The sequence below is a fragment of the Polypterus senegalus genome, chromosome 11, assembly GCF_016835505.1.
Source record: "Polypterus senegalus isolate Bchr_013 chromosome 11, ASM1683550v1, whole genome shotgun sequence".
Classification (NCBI taxonomy): Eukaryota; Metazoa; Chordata; class Cladistia; order Polypteriformes; family Polypteridae; genus Polypterus; species Polypterus senegalus.
Window position 1 is genome coordinate 128,548,125 of NC_053164.1, and position 15,232 is coordinate 128,563,356.

At 39.8% G+C, this 15,232-nt stretch overlaps 1 protein-coding gene across 2 annotated transcripts in view; it reads left to right on the forward strand.

The window, feature by feature from the left end:
- dock5 (dedicator of cytokinesis 5) overlaps positions 1-15,232 on the forward strand; it is a 272,453-nt gene that overhangs the window by 201,214 nt on the left and 56,007 nt on the right. For both annotated transcript variants that reach the window (XM_039769628.1, XM_039769630.1), the window contains exons 21-26: positions 3,034-3,134; positions 6,419-6,553; positions 7,158-7,269; positions 8,078-8,148; positions 10,172-10,278; positions 10,410-10,546. In XM_039769628.1, the coding sequence (XP_039625562.1) occupies positions 3,034-3,134; positions 6,419-6,553; positions 7,158-7,269; positions 8,078-8,148; positions 10,172-10,278; positions 10,410-10,546 (663 nt within the window). The remainder of the gene's footprint in view (positions 1-3,033; positions 3,135-6,418; positions 6,554-7,157; positions 7,270-8,077; positions 8,149-10,171; positions 10,279-10,409; positions 10,547-15,232) is intronic.

Sequence of the window (15,232 nt, forward strand, 5' to 3'; positions counted from 1 at the left end):
TGTGTTATATTAACAGGCAGAAGCTTAGATTTGCAGCATAGGTTTAAGCCACACATTAAGCCAATTGATTTTGACACCTTGTAATTTAAAGCCCACGCTGTAAGTTATTATCCCTTGATGTGTAATACAGTTAACAAAGCAGTTATAATGTTTTAAAAGGCTCGAAAAGTACTACAATTTCTCCGATTCACTTTGGAAATTGGGGAAAAGCCATGATAGTATGTCGTCTGTAGCATGAGAAGAAGGTCTGAACTAATGCTTGAAAGAATTCTTGGCTAACTAACGAGGTTACTTGACAGATCTGCATAATTTGGTCTCCTGTTTCAAATGTGATGCAGAGAGTCTTTCACTAAATGTACAAGTTGTTAGTCAGTTCTGATTTACTGGGTTAGTTTTGAATCTCCTTTTTGTGTAAACTGATTTAGATGCTTAAATAATATTTGCTGCCTGTCTGATTTTCTGTATTATTGAATTGGATTGTTTCATTGAATGTGGTAGTTAATATAGAGAACAATCCGAAGAAGAAAAAAAACATTTCTTAAGTGTTGTTTAGTGTGCAGGGTAGTGTCTTACCAGCAAGAGGGGGTACTGAAGTAGATCATTTTAATGTCAGATGCTCTCCCTGACACCAATCAACTGTGTAATTGACATTTTTACAATATGCAGGACAGACAGCAATCTTATTCTAAGGTGATGGTTGTAGGATAAGGAAGCTGAGGTCTGGAATAGGTGGGGACATGGCCGTGCAGTATGTGTTATAAGGTTGTTAGGAGAAACTCAGTGCAAAGCATGGTTTGTTAGATGAGGATACATAAAAATGTAGTGGTGGGAAGGGTAGTCTACAGGCAGCAAGAGTAGAAAGTATGATAGGGTGGGGCAGAAAGCTCATGTAGTAAGTGTAAGATATCAGATGGAGTTGTTTGGAATGAGCATTGAAGCTCTGCTACTTAGGGAACATGTTGCATGCAGACGGAGGTGTAGGCACAGCATTGATGCTGATCCCACTCTAACATATAAAGGGGTCTCTTTGGCTTTGAAGAGTAAAATGTATGAAAACTCTGTAATTAACAGTATGCTCTATGAGAGTGAGATATGGCCAATCAATGCGGAACATGAAACAAAGCTAAAAGGAACAGAGATGTGAATGGTCTTTTGGTTGTGTGGTGTGTCATGGAATTTACTGTAAGGAAGATGAATAAAGAGTTGAGAGAAGAACCTGATGTAGAGTTAATAGGTGTTTTGCTGATGAAAAACAGACTAAGTTTGTTTAGACATGTGGAGTAAAAGGCAGAGGAAGACTGAGTAAAGAACTGTGCACCAAAACAATGGTGAAAGGGATGAGGCCTAGAGGGATTCCTAAGAAGATGTAACATTTCCTCTATATCAGAGGATGTCTCAGGAGAATGTCAAGTTGTTTGTCCATGAACTGAAACTAAAATGCACCTTTTTATTGTCACCAGAATTCAGACAATGAGTCACAATGTTATGTAATGGCAACGTGATGATGTCACATCTTGTAAGATATTGTTTAAAGCAACAATAGGGTGGCCACCATTAAATCAATGCAGAAAATTGCAATGCCCATGGTAGAATGCTCAACAAAATGACAATGAAATTACATCACAAAAAATAGCAATCAGGTTTAATAACAAGTAAAAATAATGCATTCAATCTGCCCATAGATTTTGCAAACTACATTAGTATGGTTCCAAATAAGTTCTTGACAGTTTCATTATAATACTAAAACAGTTATTATCTTATATATAACCGTCTGAAGTGAGAGGTGGAGTTCGGGTAAGGGCTGCACCTCTGAGGAAACAGAAAACTCGCTTAGCCGTTAATAACACAAGCGAGGCCAACACGTCAGCAAAAATAAATCTCAGAAGAAAGACAAAGATGCTTAGCCACTAACATCAACAAAACGGTATCTCTTTTACTTTTCCTCCTGTCGCTAATGCACAAGCGAGCCCAGCACATCAGCAAAACGAAACCTCAGAAAAAAGACAATGTCACTTAGCCGCTAACATCGGCAAAACGGTATCCCTTTTACTTTTGCACAAGCGATACAAGCACATCAGCAAAACGAATCCTCCTAGGAGAGTGATGACCAGAGTAGTTCCTTTCAATTACCTGACATCTCTACATTTCAGTTTTTTTTCTGACAATTTCAATAGTTTCTAGGATCCCGGGCTTTTTACAGTACAATCTTACACAACTAGTTGCATATAAACATAAAGAATAATAATTATAACTGCAGTAGGTTATTAATGTTAAGATTACTGAATGATTTTAATGTGCTAAGCTCCCACTGTACTCCCAGTTCCACTCATATAATCATGTATGACAGAACCTCACCCTACCCCATACCATTACCTTATTTTTAGTGTTATACTCACCATTTGAAGCAGCGCAGCTGATGAAGGAGGTAAACAAATTTTAACTTGAAATGTATTTGACACCTCTGGATAAGTAAAATATGCACATTTCGAGGTAAACATGGGATTATTCTATTAAAAAATAGTTTTGAGTATGTTAAATAAAATTTTGAGGGATTTTTTTCTGTTAAGTTGATTAACATTGTTAAATTAGTACATTGCCTGTGAATGTGTTATTATTAACTAGTGCACCATCCAAGGCTAGTTGTGCCTATTGCTGTTAGGAGAATCTCCTACTCCATCACCCTGATCAGCAAGAAGAAGTTTTAGGAGGTGGGAGGTTGCCCAGTGTTTTACAGATCGGTCAGTATTGAGAAGCTTTGTGACCATCTCACGTGTATTGTGTGTAGTTTATGTTCCAAAATTTGACTGTGATGTCTGCAGACATCTATCATGTATTATTAAATCCGAAGGGTACATGCACAGGTCATCTGTGTGTAGCAGTGTAAGAGGAGCATGGGTGGTATGTGAAGAGAGTGTCTTAAAATTGTAATTCTTTGCATAGCTGGCAAGCAGAGTGCCAACAGCTTCAATGCAGTAAATGAATGAAATGCTCCACTGCCCTGAGATGAATCATGTTTTGTTATGTTTCCTGCAGGTGTTCATCATTACTTTAATTGGAGATATAAAGTTTCAGCATTTCAATCCAGTCTTGGAAACGTACATAAACAAGCACTTCAGTGCCACCTTGGCATATACGTGAGTACCAGTAATGCCTATATCCTCTTCTACTGTTCTTTTTTGACTTTTCATCCTTATTGCTGAGTGAAGTTTGATGGAATTTGCTGCTATTGGTTTAGCAGATGTAGCCTCACTTTCACTGAAGCCAAACTAGTGGAATATACTGGGATTAAAGATTAATGAAATTAAACATTCTTCAAAAATGTTTGGAATAACAAATGATATAACATTCAGGTTTAGGTCAGAAATTGATTAAAATTTGGTAATATGACCACTGTCAGGGATGCCAGGGGCCATGACCCGGCCGTAACGCCAGGAGTAACCGGGAGAGGGTCAGAGCCCGGCCTGGATCACGTGGGGTTCGCCTTCTGGGTTGCTTTGGGGGCCACGGGTCAAGGGCATGGAAGCCTTTCCCTGTAGGGGCCCGTGGTCACCGCCAGGAGGCGCCCCAATGCCTTGGGGACCTGTTAACCCAGCACTTCCGCCACACCAGGAAGTGCTGGGGGGAAGATTTATGTTGGCGCCCGGAGAGCAGCCAGGAGGACAGCCGGCACTTCCGCCACGCTGGGGCGTGGTCAGAGAAGGAATGCCGGGAACACCAGGTGCTCATCTGGGTCATCTATAAAAGGGGCCGACTTCCATTGGCTAAGTCCCGGAAGTGATGTCAGGAGAGCCAGGTGAACTCCCCCGGGGATGGTCTACAGGCAAGGGAGAAAAAGAGTCAGTGCACTCTGCCACACCCCGGCATGCGTCCGAACTGCCTTCACTCAAGCCCTTGGTACTTGCAGCCACTGCCGCCCTCCAGGACTTTGATTTTATAACATCAAAAGGAGGGTGTGCCCTGTGTTCAGAAGGGATGAATTAAATGCACCCTTAGGGTATTTTACACTTTATATGGGACCCAAATCTTACATCTCTTAGAGGATCTAATTTTTAATGTGTTTCACAGATTTATATGCATGTTGCTGTACCAAAACTTGGTATTCAGACAGCAGTTCCACCAGGCTATTTTTGGTCAATTTGATATACAGGTCAAATTCCGTTAGAACCAACTCCAGCTTAATAAAATACTGATTTTAGTAAAGGGTTTTTGTTGGTCCTGGTAATATCGTATACAGTACAACTAATCTTAAAACTCATTACAGCGATGTCTGTTTTATCTGCAAAATTCATTACAACAAATTAATTTCTCATAAAAAAAAACCAAAAACAAGAAAAGAGCAAAAATCAGCATTCAGGAGCTCTAATCGACAGCCAATTAGATTGAACATTTATGTCAATTTGTTTACTTGACAATTGTCACACTGTTGCAGCAGAGCGGAGCGGTGCTCAAGATGGTTTACTGCAGACAGGCGGCATTGTGGGTATATCTAGGGGTAAGATAACTGTCAATCAAATTTGACTTCAGGTATACTCGAGGAGCTCTAGAGGTTCATCGCAGCTCAACTCTTTCGCTTATTTCTGGGTTTCTTGAGGTATGGTTTGACTTTGCTGAGCACAATAATCATTTGAACATTAGAACAATCTAGCTCAGATTCCATAATGATTTTTGGCTTGCCCTTCGGCAAAAGTGCTGACTGCTGAGCTTCCCTCATGTTTATGCTACTCAACCAGTATTCAATGCATTTCATACATTTCCCAAGATTTTACCAAATAAACATGAATGCAAATACTATGAAATAAATGTTATCATGGTGGCCATGCTATGTAAGATGGCAGTACAGGTTAAAGTAGAGTTTGAACTTTTTTGTAAAATAAAGGAAACACTTCCAAACATTATTTTGGTTAGAATCTAGATTTGATCACAAATTTTAAGTTTAGCAGTCTCACGAAAATTTGGTGAAATGATGTCCTTATGCTTAGTGTTACCAACCTTGGCTATTTTTATGCTGTCTTCTGTAACATCCCCATCACTCAATTAATTAATTTGGCTGAAAAATCCTGGTCGTCACAAATTCCCAACTGAAAGTAAATGTTAAAGTTAATATTTTTATCTTTGTCTATTGTTCTTAATGTACATCTGGTCAGGTGAACGTTTTGAACAGTTACTGCCAGGAGGTGCCTTACAGGTAGCATTTTATTAAAGCCAGTGGAAGCAAGTGAGTTCACTTTTTTGAAAAACTTCAGCCCATCTAAATGCTGGAGTATGCAGTATCTAACTGTCATTGAAGGATCATCATCATCATCAGTCGGCTACTTGTTGGTACTGTCATTAGACAGAGTTCAGGCAGGCGAGAACAAGTTTCCTTCATGACTCCCAATCTTACACTTCTCGTTTGATTTTGGCTGGTGACGGTTTAATATCATGATTGATGATATTGGCGATGTGCTACACATATGTTGTTATTTGATGACTGACTTTAGGCATTCAGAGCCTCTCAGATGGTATGTATAGGGCATACTTTCTTATGGGTTCTCCAGGGTTTCATCGGAGCATGTGTCCTGTCCATATGAGTTGCCTTTTGATGACCATTTCTGATACCAGTTATAGGTTTTGATGACTGTAAATTTCAGTGTTTGAGGTGAGGTCAGTATGCCTTATTTTCAGCATGATTCTATGGGAATTTATTGTGTAACTATCTAAGGTTCTCTTGATCTGTTCACTCAGTGTCCACGTTTCACTGTCATACAAAAGAATGTTTAGTCATGAGGCATTAAATATTTGGATCTTAAGTTGAGTTGATAACTTGGATTGCCAGATACTTTTAACTTCCAGAAGGTTCCCCAGGCTTGGGCCTTTTGAGTTCTAATATCATTGATTATATTGGCAACCACTTATCTTGATTTGTTCTCATTTGACCTCTATTGATAAGTGAGGGCCATAATAAGGACTCATCATTTGTTCAGTTTCATTAATATTTATTTTGCGACTGACATAATTGACCTCCACATTTTCTCTACCTTTGCTATGTCATTGGCATAGTCGAAGTTGTTAAGCTATTTATCAGGCATTCACAAGCTTTGTCTAGGGTGTGTAACAAGGCCAAATTGTTCTTCCGAGTTATGCATGACATAGTCAATCACAATTATAAATAGAAATTAGGGCCAATATATTTCCTTGGATGACTCCTGTTCTAGTACTAAACTCATTTGATAATTGGAGGATAATCAGTTAAAAGACCATATACTGTATACACTTTACTGTGATTTGACCCATAACCAGTTAACATTTTTGGCTATTTGCATTTTTTGTTAGTGGGCATGTAATTCATAATTTGGTTAAAGACAACCAGAAATATTTGGCCTATTGTACATTTTGTATTGTGTAACATTTTCATGCTGTCTTTCATTTTACTTCACAGAAAACTTACCAAAGTGTTGAATGACTATGTGGAGAATGCAGATGACCCCATCAAAAGTAGCCTTCTTTTCTCTGCCCTGAAGGCTCTCAAGTACCTCTTCCGTTTCATAGTTCAATCTCGTATACTTTATTTAAGGTAATGAGCAATTGGCTGCCATCCTTTTTGCCATTGTTTTCATGAGCTGTATTGTTCCCTATCCTCAGACATAACTTTTGCCTTTCCTTCGTCCTGGCCTCAAAATGTATTGGTTGTCTTTAGACACACCCCTGTTTTGAATTTGCCAGGTGACAGACTGCCAGTCAAATGATTAAATGGAAGTGTGAAATTAGAGTTTGGAGCATCAGTCTTTGCTCAGTCATTGAGGCTGCATGGTTTCTTTTCTACTGAATTTTTCAGTTTTTCCTTATGCTTTTGTTTTTAGTCATCTGTTTTTGAGATTTGTTTTATAGCTATAGTGCTCCTACGTGAGTTTCCTTCTCAACCGCTTTGCTTTTTGTACTTCTTGCTCTATTATGGCATTTCTTTTTCATCTAATTTTTTAAAGTTTTTTTTTATTAGAATAGACTTTTCATGTCTCCTGGTGTTAATTTTTAAAGAGATTTTATTTGGAAACACTCTCCAAAAATAAATGGCAAGTCTAAAGTGGAGCCTTTATTTTAGATGCACATTTTTACAATCAAATTGCTGATCGCGTGTCAACTTTTACACAAATACAAATTATCTGTTTTTCTTTTTTTAGGTTTTATGGAAATAATGAGGATGGGGATGATTTTAATAACTCCATTAGAAAGCTTTTCTTTTCTTTTAACATCTTGATGGACCGACCACTTGAAGAAGCAGTAAGAATTAAGGTTAGTTATAAATAATTGTGTGTCTAAATTAATATCAGTCTTACAAAATAACATTTATCTAACACTTTAGATATATGTATATCTCACTTTTATGGCATTTACTACTTTTATTATTCTTTCTCCTACTAAAAATTTTTGATATCTAAAATATGATTAATGTTCTAAGTGGAGCTTTTGGCTAGCCACAGTGTCAAAATCGATGATGACATTTTTCTTCTTAGTTTTAAGTCCAATGTTTTATGCATTGATTTACATTTATAAAAACCATCACTATTTCTGTTTTCCTGCCAAGCCTTTAATCCCTGTACATTTCTAATGCATTTTTTCAAATTTTCATGAAGGTCGTTGCCAGTCTGTTGGCAAGCTTCATTTCCCTGTCATATTCCTGCACAGGGCCTCTTCAGTAAATGTGGCTTATTCTTCCAAATACACTTTTTATGGGATATGTAGGTGCAATAGTAGTAGTAGTATAAACGTTAGAACTTCTTTCCTTCCATCTGCATCCAAATATTAGGGCTTTGTATGCCCTCTTTTATTTTGTTTCTTGTGACTTTTCTCCAGCCCTTGCTGCACTGTTGTGGCATGGCATGGATTTGTTAAAATGTTTCTGTAGGATAAGCCTTTGAGAGACTAGAATCCTGTTCATATCCTGGTCTATCCAAACATCCCTTGTAGGCTTATCTATCTTAGTATAAAAATTTGCACTACATGAATGGAATGTTTTAATAAAAATGTTCAACAGAAATTGCAAATATTTCTTGGGTCTTTGTGTTCCTCTTTGAATGCAGATACACTTTATTTTACACAGGGTGCAACTCTGAAGTATCTGCCAATTATTGTGAATGATATCATGTGTGTTTTTGACCCCATTGAGCTCAGGTAAGTGATGAGCGTTTCTTCTGCATACTTCTATTTTGTTTGGTTTCATTGACAACACCTCATAAGTCGTCTTATTCATCTTTGGAAGCAAGTTGTACTGCTGTAAACAGACATTTGGTTAGAACTAAAACCTGTGCTTAAAGTGAATATAGATTACCTACACCTGCTTTTAGCGTACCGGTGAGCACTGGAACCTCTTCAAGAATCTTGACTAGAACACACAGGATATGTCAAATTATGTGACCGTGTGATGACTTTCCAGCATAGTTTTACAATTCTAAAGTATCACAAGCTCATCCCCTCTTTTCTGATGGTCAGTAACGCTCTGCCTAATGGAGCTGGTGCTGAGTTCAGCCACATCATCTACCCCCTCCCCACTTTTTTTGCTTTCCATTCTGTATTAATATAAATAATAATAATTAATTACATTAATATAGCTAGTGATATGTAAAGTATGTGACATCAGACAGACAAGTCCCTCTTCTGTTTGTCACTTCCAAAGCACCTGTTTTCCTTATTCCTTGTAGCTGCATTATATGCATTTTATTTCTGGGTGAGCACTCATTAGTTGTCAGCCTTGACAAGCACACAAGCCCAACTCTGCGATTTAAGAAGTTGTGGACTGGTTTGACTGAGTCTTTGGGTATGTCAAACTACACAACTGTCAATCACGGGAGTGCACCACAACTTTTGCTAACTCTCTAAGATTATGTAAATTAAGTCAGTGACGAACATCACTGCATTGGAACCCAACATTGAAGGAGCACTAACTCCTAAAACTAGATACTCTGTGCATGGTAGTATGTATGCCATGCTTAATTTAAGTATTGTGAAAGCAAACTCAACATTAATATTTTTCCCGGTATTCTCAGTCCTTACAGTATATCTGAGATCATAGGATTAATATGAGATAAATATAGAATATTCTTGTCTTAGAAGCTGTTAGAGAGCCATACATCCAAAACGTCCTGTTTGTTTTTTAAATATTTGCTTTAGAAAATAAGGCGAACACATTGTCTCATACTTTTTACAAAGCTTTCTGAGTAGCTCAAGAACACCAGCTTTACCACTTCGTCTCACTCTTTTTGAAGTTCATTCCTAAAAGGGTCAAAGATACCAACTTCACTAAAAGGAAATTTCACCTTCCTAAGCTAATTACAGAAATGCAATTTTTGTACTCAAGTGAAAACAATAGAATTTCACTAGCCCCTTACACACACTGTTTCATATAGCAGTGTTTAATTAGATTTATTTTCTTGTGTCAGTGGCTTGCTGGTGTTTTTTTTCTTCAGTACTAAACCTTCATGACCACAAGGGGGTGACACTGAGCACCAAACCTCAGACAACACAGTTCCAGGTTCAAATAAAGGAATTTTATTACACAATATAAATGGTCAAGTGTGCAAAACAAACCAAACCACAATTATAAAGCAAGTGCCCCTGTTTACCTTCATTTTACTCTCCTTTTGAGTGTCACCTGCTGCCTCCCAACTCTGACTCCTCCAGGTAAGGCAGTGGACTCCTTTTAAGATGGACCCAGGAATGCTTCCAGTACCATAGTGAGTCTCCCCCAACAGCACCCAGGGACTCCAACGGGGCTATTCTTCTGGACTTCAACTCTGATGAACCTCTGCAGATGTCAAAACTGGAACATCTTGGGAGGACCACTGCCACCTGTCATATGGAAAATGGAACTACTTCTGGCCCCTGACTTCTGCTAGTCGATATTTAAAATCTTCAGGCTGGGAAAAAAGTAATTTTCCTGTCCATCTGGCATACCTGTCTGTCGTTTCTGCCATTTACACCCTCTGTTCTCTAGCAGTATCTGAGCTGCATGTTCTATCATGAGTTTATTAGAAGTCATAAGTTTCCTTGGGTGGATTAATGAAAGCTGGGGAAGATGACAGCATATGTTTGGAAAAGTACCGGGCACAATACATAATTTCTGAACAACAGCCACATACTGTACTATATATTTTCTACCATCTTTTAGTCTGCTAATATTATTTCTTGTGTCCTTCAGTGTACTGCTGACTAAATTTATTGAGAGCATCCCAGATTTCCAGCTGGTGCGCCAGAAGCTCTGCTGCATGTGCAAGATTGTAGAAAGTGACATCTTTCTGCAGCCAGGTAGGAGTCGCTCCAAAGTTTAATGATCCTGATGAAGCACATGAAGTTCATCATGACTCGTTGTTTGTTGGTAATTACAATATTTTTTTAGGTTTCTTTTTTTTAATATTAAGCGATTTGTTTTAATCTAGAGTGTCGTGAGGTGCTCCTTCCTCTAATGACTGACCAATTAAGTGGTCAGTTGGATGACCATTCCCATAAACCAGAATACGAAGAGTGTATTCAGCTGCTCAGTGGCATCCTGGAAGTGCTGGACCGTCAAGATGTGGTCAGTTCGATTTATAAATATAATCATGTTACCCTTCTAAGACAGTTTCAAATCTAAATAATTAGTCCTCCTTATTAAGAGCAGAAATGGAAGTCATGTTAGAGACTGTGCCCCTATGTCCTCTTAAACATGGCCACATAATGCATTTATATATTGTCTTATTACTACCTGGCCACACAGCCCAGGGACACTGACATTATACTATGCTAGTTCACAAAAATAAAATGGTGTTATTACTCCAAATTACACAAATTTTGCACAATTAAAAACACAAAGTAAGAAATGTCAATGTGTTTTGCTTTGGCCTTATCTTTTGTAAGTATCATGTTGGAAATAACTGCTTTGCTTCCCCTATACTGTAGTATCTCTCTGTGTCCCTTCATGTCTCTGACCCATGCTGTTTTTCATTATTGCATTTGTTTTTCACAGTTTGTAGATGCAGAGACTGACAGAATATGCAGCAATGGGCTGTCAACAGTAGCAGTGCCTAACTTAGCTGTGTTACTTTTGACCGACCTTGACATGCCAGAATACCTGAGTGTAATTCCGAGAATAGTCACTGGTGGCTTCATTTATTCTGATCTTATTAATTATTCATATCCACCCTTTGGGCCATACCTTTTTGTGAGGGCATGCTTTGGAAATAAATATACAGTGTCAATGAGTGGACGCTAGGGGTCACTGTAACCCCGTGAAACCCAACAGACAGACGTTCAGGACACACTTGTAAAAGCACCAATTATTATTTTTAATGTTTTTCTTAAATAAAGTGCACAAAGCATCACACTCGCCACAATTCTCCAATAATTTAGTAATCAGTAATCACAAATAAACAATAATCCTCCACTCCCAGCAGCTTCATCACCCAATCTCCCAACTCCGGTTCCGCTTGCTGGGTCTCTCATAGTATTTTATATAGTCCTTGTCCCGGAAGTGCTTCTGTCCATGTGATTTCATAGCACTTCCTGGTCAGTTGAAGACTTATATTTTTCTTCATCCAAGAAGTACTTCTGTTCTTTCGTCCCCATGACTTGGAAGTACTTCCGGGCTATACGGGAAGCAACAATCCCCTTGTCTCCCTGCAGCATCACACGGCGGCACCCACGGCATCCAGCAGGGCTGTGAAGCCAAACTCCATCGTCCATGATGCCCTGTGGGAATCTGGGGGACCTCCAGGCTGCAGGGAAGATGCCAACTAGCATCTTGGATGTGTTGGCCGAGATAAGTAACTAACTAGTCTGCTCACCACCGCTGCTGTGCACACTCATTTATCGCCCTCCAAAATACAATAAGAACTTTTTAGATGAATTTGCAGCTTTCCTGGCTGATATTACCTGCAGATATGATCGCTTCCTTTGTTTGGGTGATTTTAATATCCATGTCTGCTGTCCCATTAATCCTCTAGCAAAAGACTTTCTGGACATTATTGACTCCTTTGGTCTCTCTCAACTAGTGAACGGACCAACACATGGACAGGTTCACACACTGGACATGGTTCTTTCTCGCGGTCTCAGAATCAGTGACTTGGACATTCTGCCTCCCAGCTTTTCTGATCACTCGCCTGTTCTGTTTAATCTGGATTTGGTCTCTGTTGAGCATGGTAAATCCACCACCACCCGTCCCTCCCGTGTCATTCCCCCCTCTGCTGCTGAAGATTTTGCAGCTGCTTTTTCACCAATCTCCACATCATGTGAATCCACGGATGCTGATGTTTTATTGCAAACTTTCCACACTTCCTGCTGTTCTGTGATGGATGTCGTAGCCCCACTCAGACGGAGACAATCCAAAGTCAAGCATGACCCATGGCTAAACGAACCAACTCGCTCCATCAGGCAAAACTGTAGGCAGCTAGAACGTAAATGGAGGAAAGATGGTCTCACTGTTACCTTCGACTGCATGAGAGACGCGTGGTCCCAATACCAGAGAGCAGTCAGAGGTGCAAGGAACCGTTTTTTCGCTGACATCATCTCAAAAAACTCTGGCAATCAACGTGTCTTATACAAAACACTAAATGCTGTCCTCTCTCCAGCCGTAACTGTTTTCTCTTCTGCCTCCACTGCTCTTTGTAATCAGATCCTCACGTTTTTTCTGGATAAGGTCACGAACATTAGATCCCAGATCTCCATTTCTTCTTGCGCACGGTTCCCTCACCAGCTTTGAACCCATTTCGCTCCCCCATCTGGAAAAAATCATCGCCTCAATGAAGCCTTCGGGCTCTCCGGACGATGTGGTGCCGTCCAGACTGCTGAAAGATGTGTTTCCTGTGATTCGATATGATGTCCTAAAGATCATAACTAGTAGTCTATCCTCGGCTATAGTTCCTCGTGCTTTCAAACACGCAGTTGTACATCCAATTGTGAAAAAACCTGATCTTGACCCTGCCGTTCTTTCCAATCTTCGTCCAATCTCCAAACTACCTTTCTTGTCAAAATACTAGAAAAAGTAGTTTATGAGCAATTAACTCATCACCTACAGGACCATCAGGTAATAGATCTTTTTCAGTCAGGCTTTAGGCCCCAACACAGCACAGAAACCGTGCATTTACGTGTCCTAAATGACGTCCTTTTGGCATTGGACTCAGGACTCCACGTGGTTATGGTTCTTCTCGACTTATCTGCTGCTTTTGACACAATCGACCACCGACATCATGATCTCCGACTCAATCCTGGGCTGGTGTATCTGGCTTAGCCCTCGACTGGTTCAGGTCATATTTCTGCAACAGGACTCTCAGAGTCATGCTAGACGATTTTTCATCTGAATCAGTCCCACTCCCATGTGGGGTCCCCCAGGGTTCCATTTTAAGGCCACTACTTTTTTCAATCTACATCCTGCCTTTAGGTGCAATTTTTAGAAAGCATGCAATTTCATATCACCTATATGCTGACAACTGCCAAATTTATTTCTCCCTCAAGCCAACTGACTCCACCAAACCTCTCCTCGACTGCCTATCTGACATTAAGGACTGGCTGGCTGTAAACTTCCTTCACCTGAACGATTCAAAAACCGAGGTCATTGTTTTTAGTCCCGACTGCAAACAGGCTCCACCCCTTGGTCTCGTTTCTCTCCCCCTTTCAGTAACTTCGTCTGTCTCCAATCTTGGAATCAAAATGGATACGTTCCTGAAAATGGATGCTCAAGTCAACAGCACAGTAAAATCCTGCTTTTTCCATCTAAGGCGAATCACCAAACTCAAGCCTATTCTGTCTAACCACCTCCTGGAATCAGTAATCCATGCATTCATTACGTCCCGGCTTGACTACTCTAATTCCTGCCTTTTGGTATCAGTAAAGCCACTCTTTCTAGACTCCAACTGGCTCAAAATGCGGCTGCAAGGCTTCTAACTGGAAGTAGCAGAATCCAACACATTTCACCGATTTTAAAAACCCTACACTGGCTGCCGGTTAGACTCAGAATTGATTTTAAGATTCTCCTCCTAACCTATAAGGCATTAAACGGTCTAGCCCCCGCCTATTTGAGTGTCTTGCTCCATTGTCACAATCCCTCTCGTGTTCTTAGATCCGCAGATCAGCTGCTCCTAACCATTCCCAAGGCACGTTTTAAAGCTCGTGGTGAAAGGGCTTTCTCCGTCTGTGCACCCAGGCTCTGGAACTCCCTGCCCTTAGTGGTTAGGCAAGCCGCTTCAGTCGCCACATTCAAATCTCGCCTAAAAACGCACTTCTTCACATTGGCTTTTAATTCTTAATCTGTTTCATTTTACACTTGCCTTTTGCTATTTTCTCTATTTTATTTGGTCCCCTGACCTGTTTTTAGTATCTCTGTTTTAATTCTCTCTTAATGTTTGTTTTTAATATTTTGCTTTTAGTCCTGCTTGTTGTAACTGTACAGCGCTTTGGTCAGTTGTAATGCTGTGTTTTTAAGCGCTCAACAAATAAATATGGTATGGTGTAAGCTGCCGGCCGTCCATCACAACAGTATATCGCTGTACGTGTATGCTTAAGCATATGCATTTGTGGAAGTGTTCTGCTACTACATGCCAACATAGAATTGAAAAAATAGCTTATGCTTAGTACACTGAATATTACCATTCAGTTAAATTCTGTCCACCCTGCGATGGGCTGGCGCCCTGCCTGGGGTTTGTTTCCTGCCTTGTGCCCTGTGTTGGCTGGGATAGGCTCCAGCAGACCCCCGTGACCCTGTAGTTAGGATATAGTGGGTTGGATAATGGATGGATGGACTTAAATTCTGTCATCCCCATTAAGAACCCTTGATAACTTGAATTAAGAATTGTAGGTTGAACACACTTATCTCAGCTTACATTCCAAATATCACCACTGTCACCTCAAAGCGTTTTTTAAGTCTCATTTTTTTGGAAATCACCCTGTCTAAGATTTTAATGGGATATACATTTCTGTTGTATTTCACACCATTTGGAACTACAGTAATCCCCAACACTCTAAAACAGGGGTCCTCAATCACGGTCCTGGAGGGCTGCAGTGGCAGCAGGTTTTTGCTCCAACCCAGTTGCTTAATTAGAAGCAATTATTGCTCAAGTAGCACTTCTGCTTCACTTTAGTTGTCTCACTCATTAAGATTTTGAACCCTTATTGCTTATTTTAGTCTTAAACAGCTGTATTCCTGGTTTTTAATTGCACCTAATTAGCAATAACATGCAAATAACAAAAGAGACCAACATTTCTCCATTTAGCTTGTTACCACTTACACCTA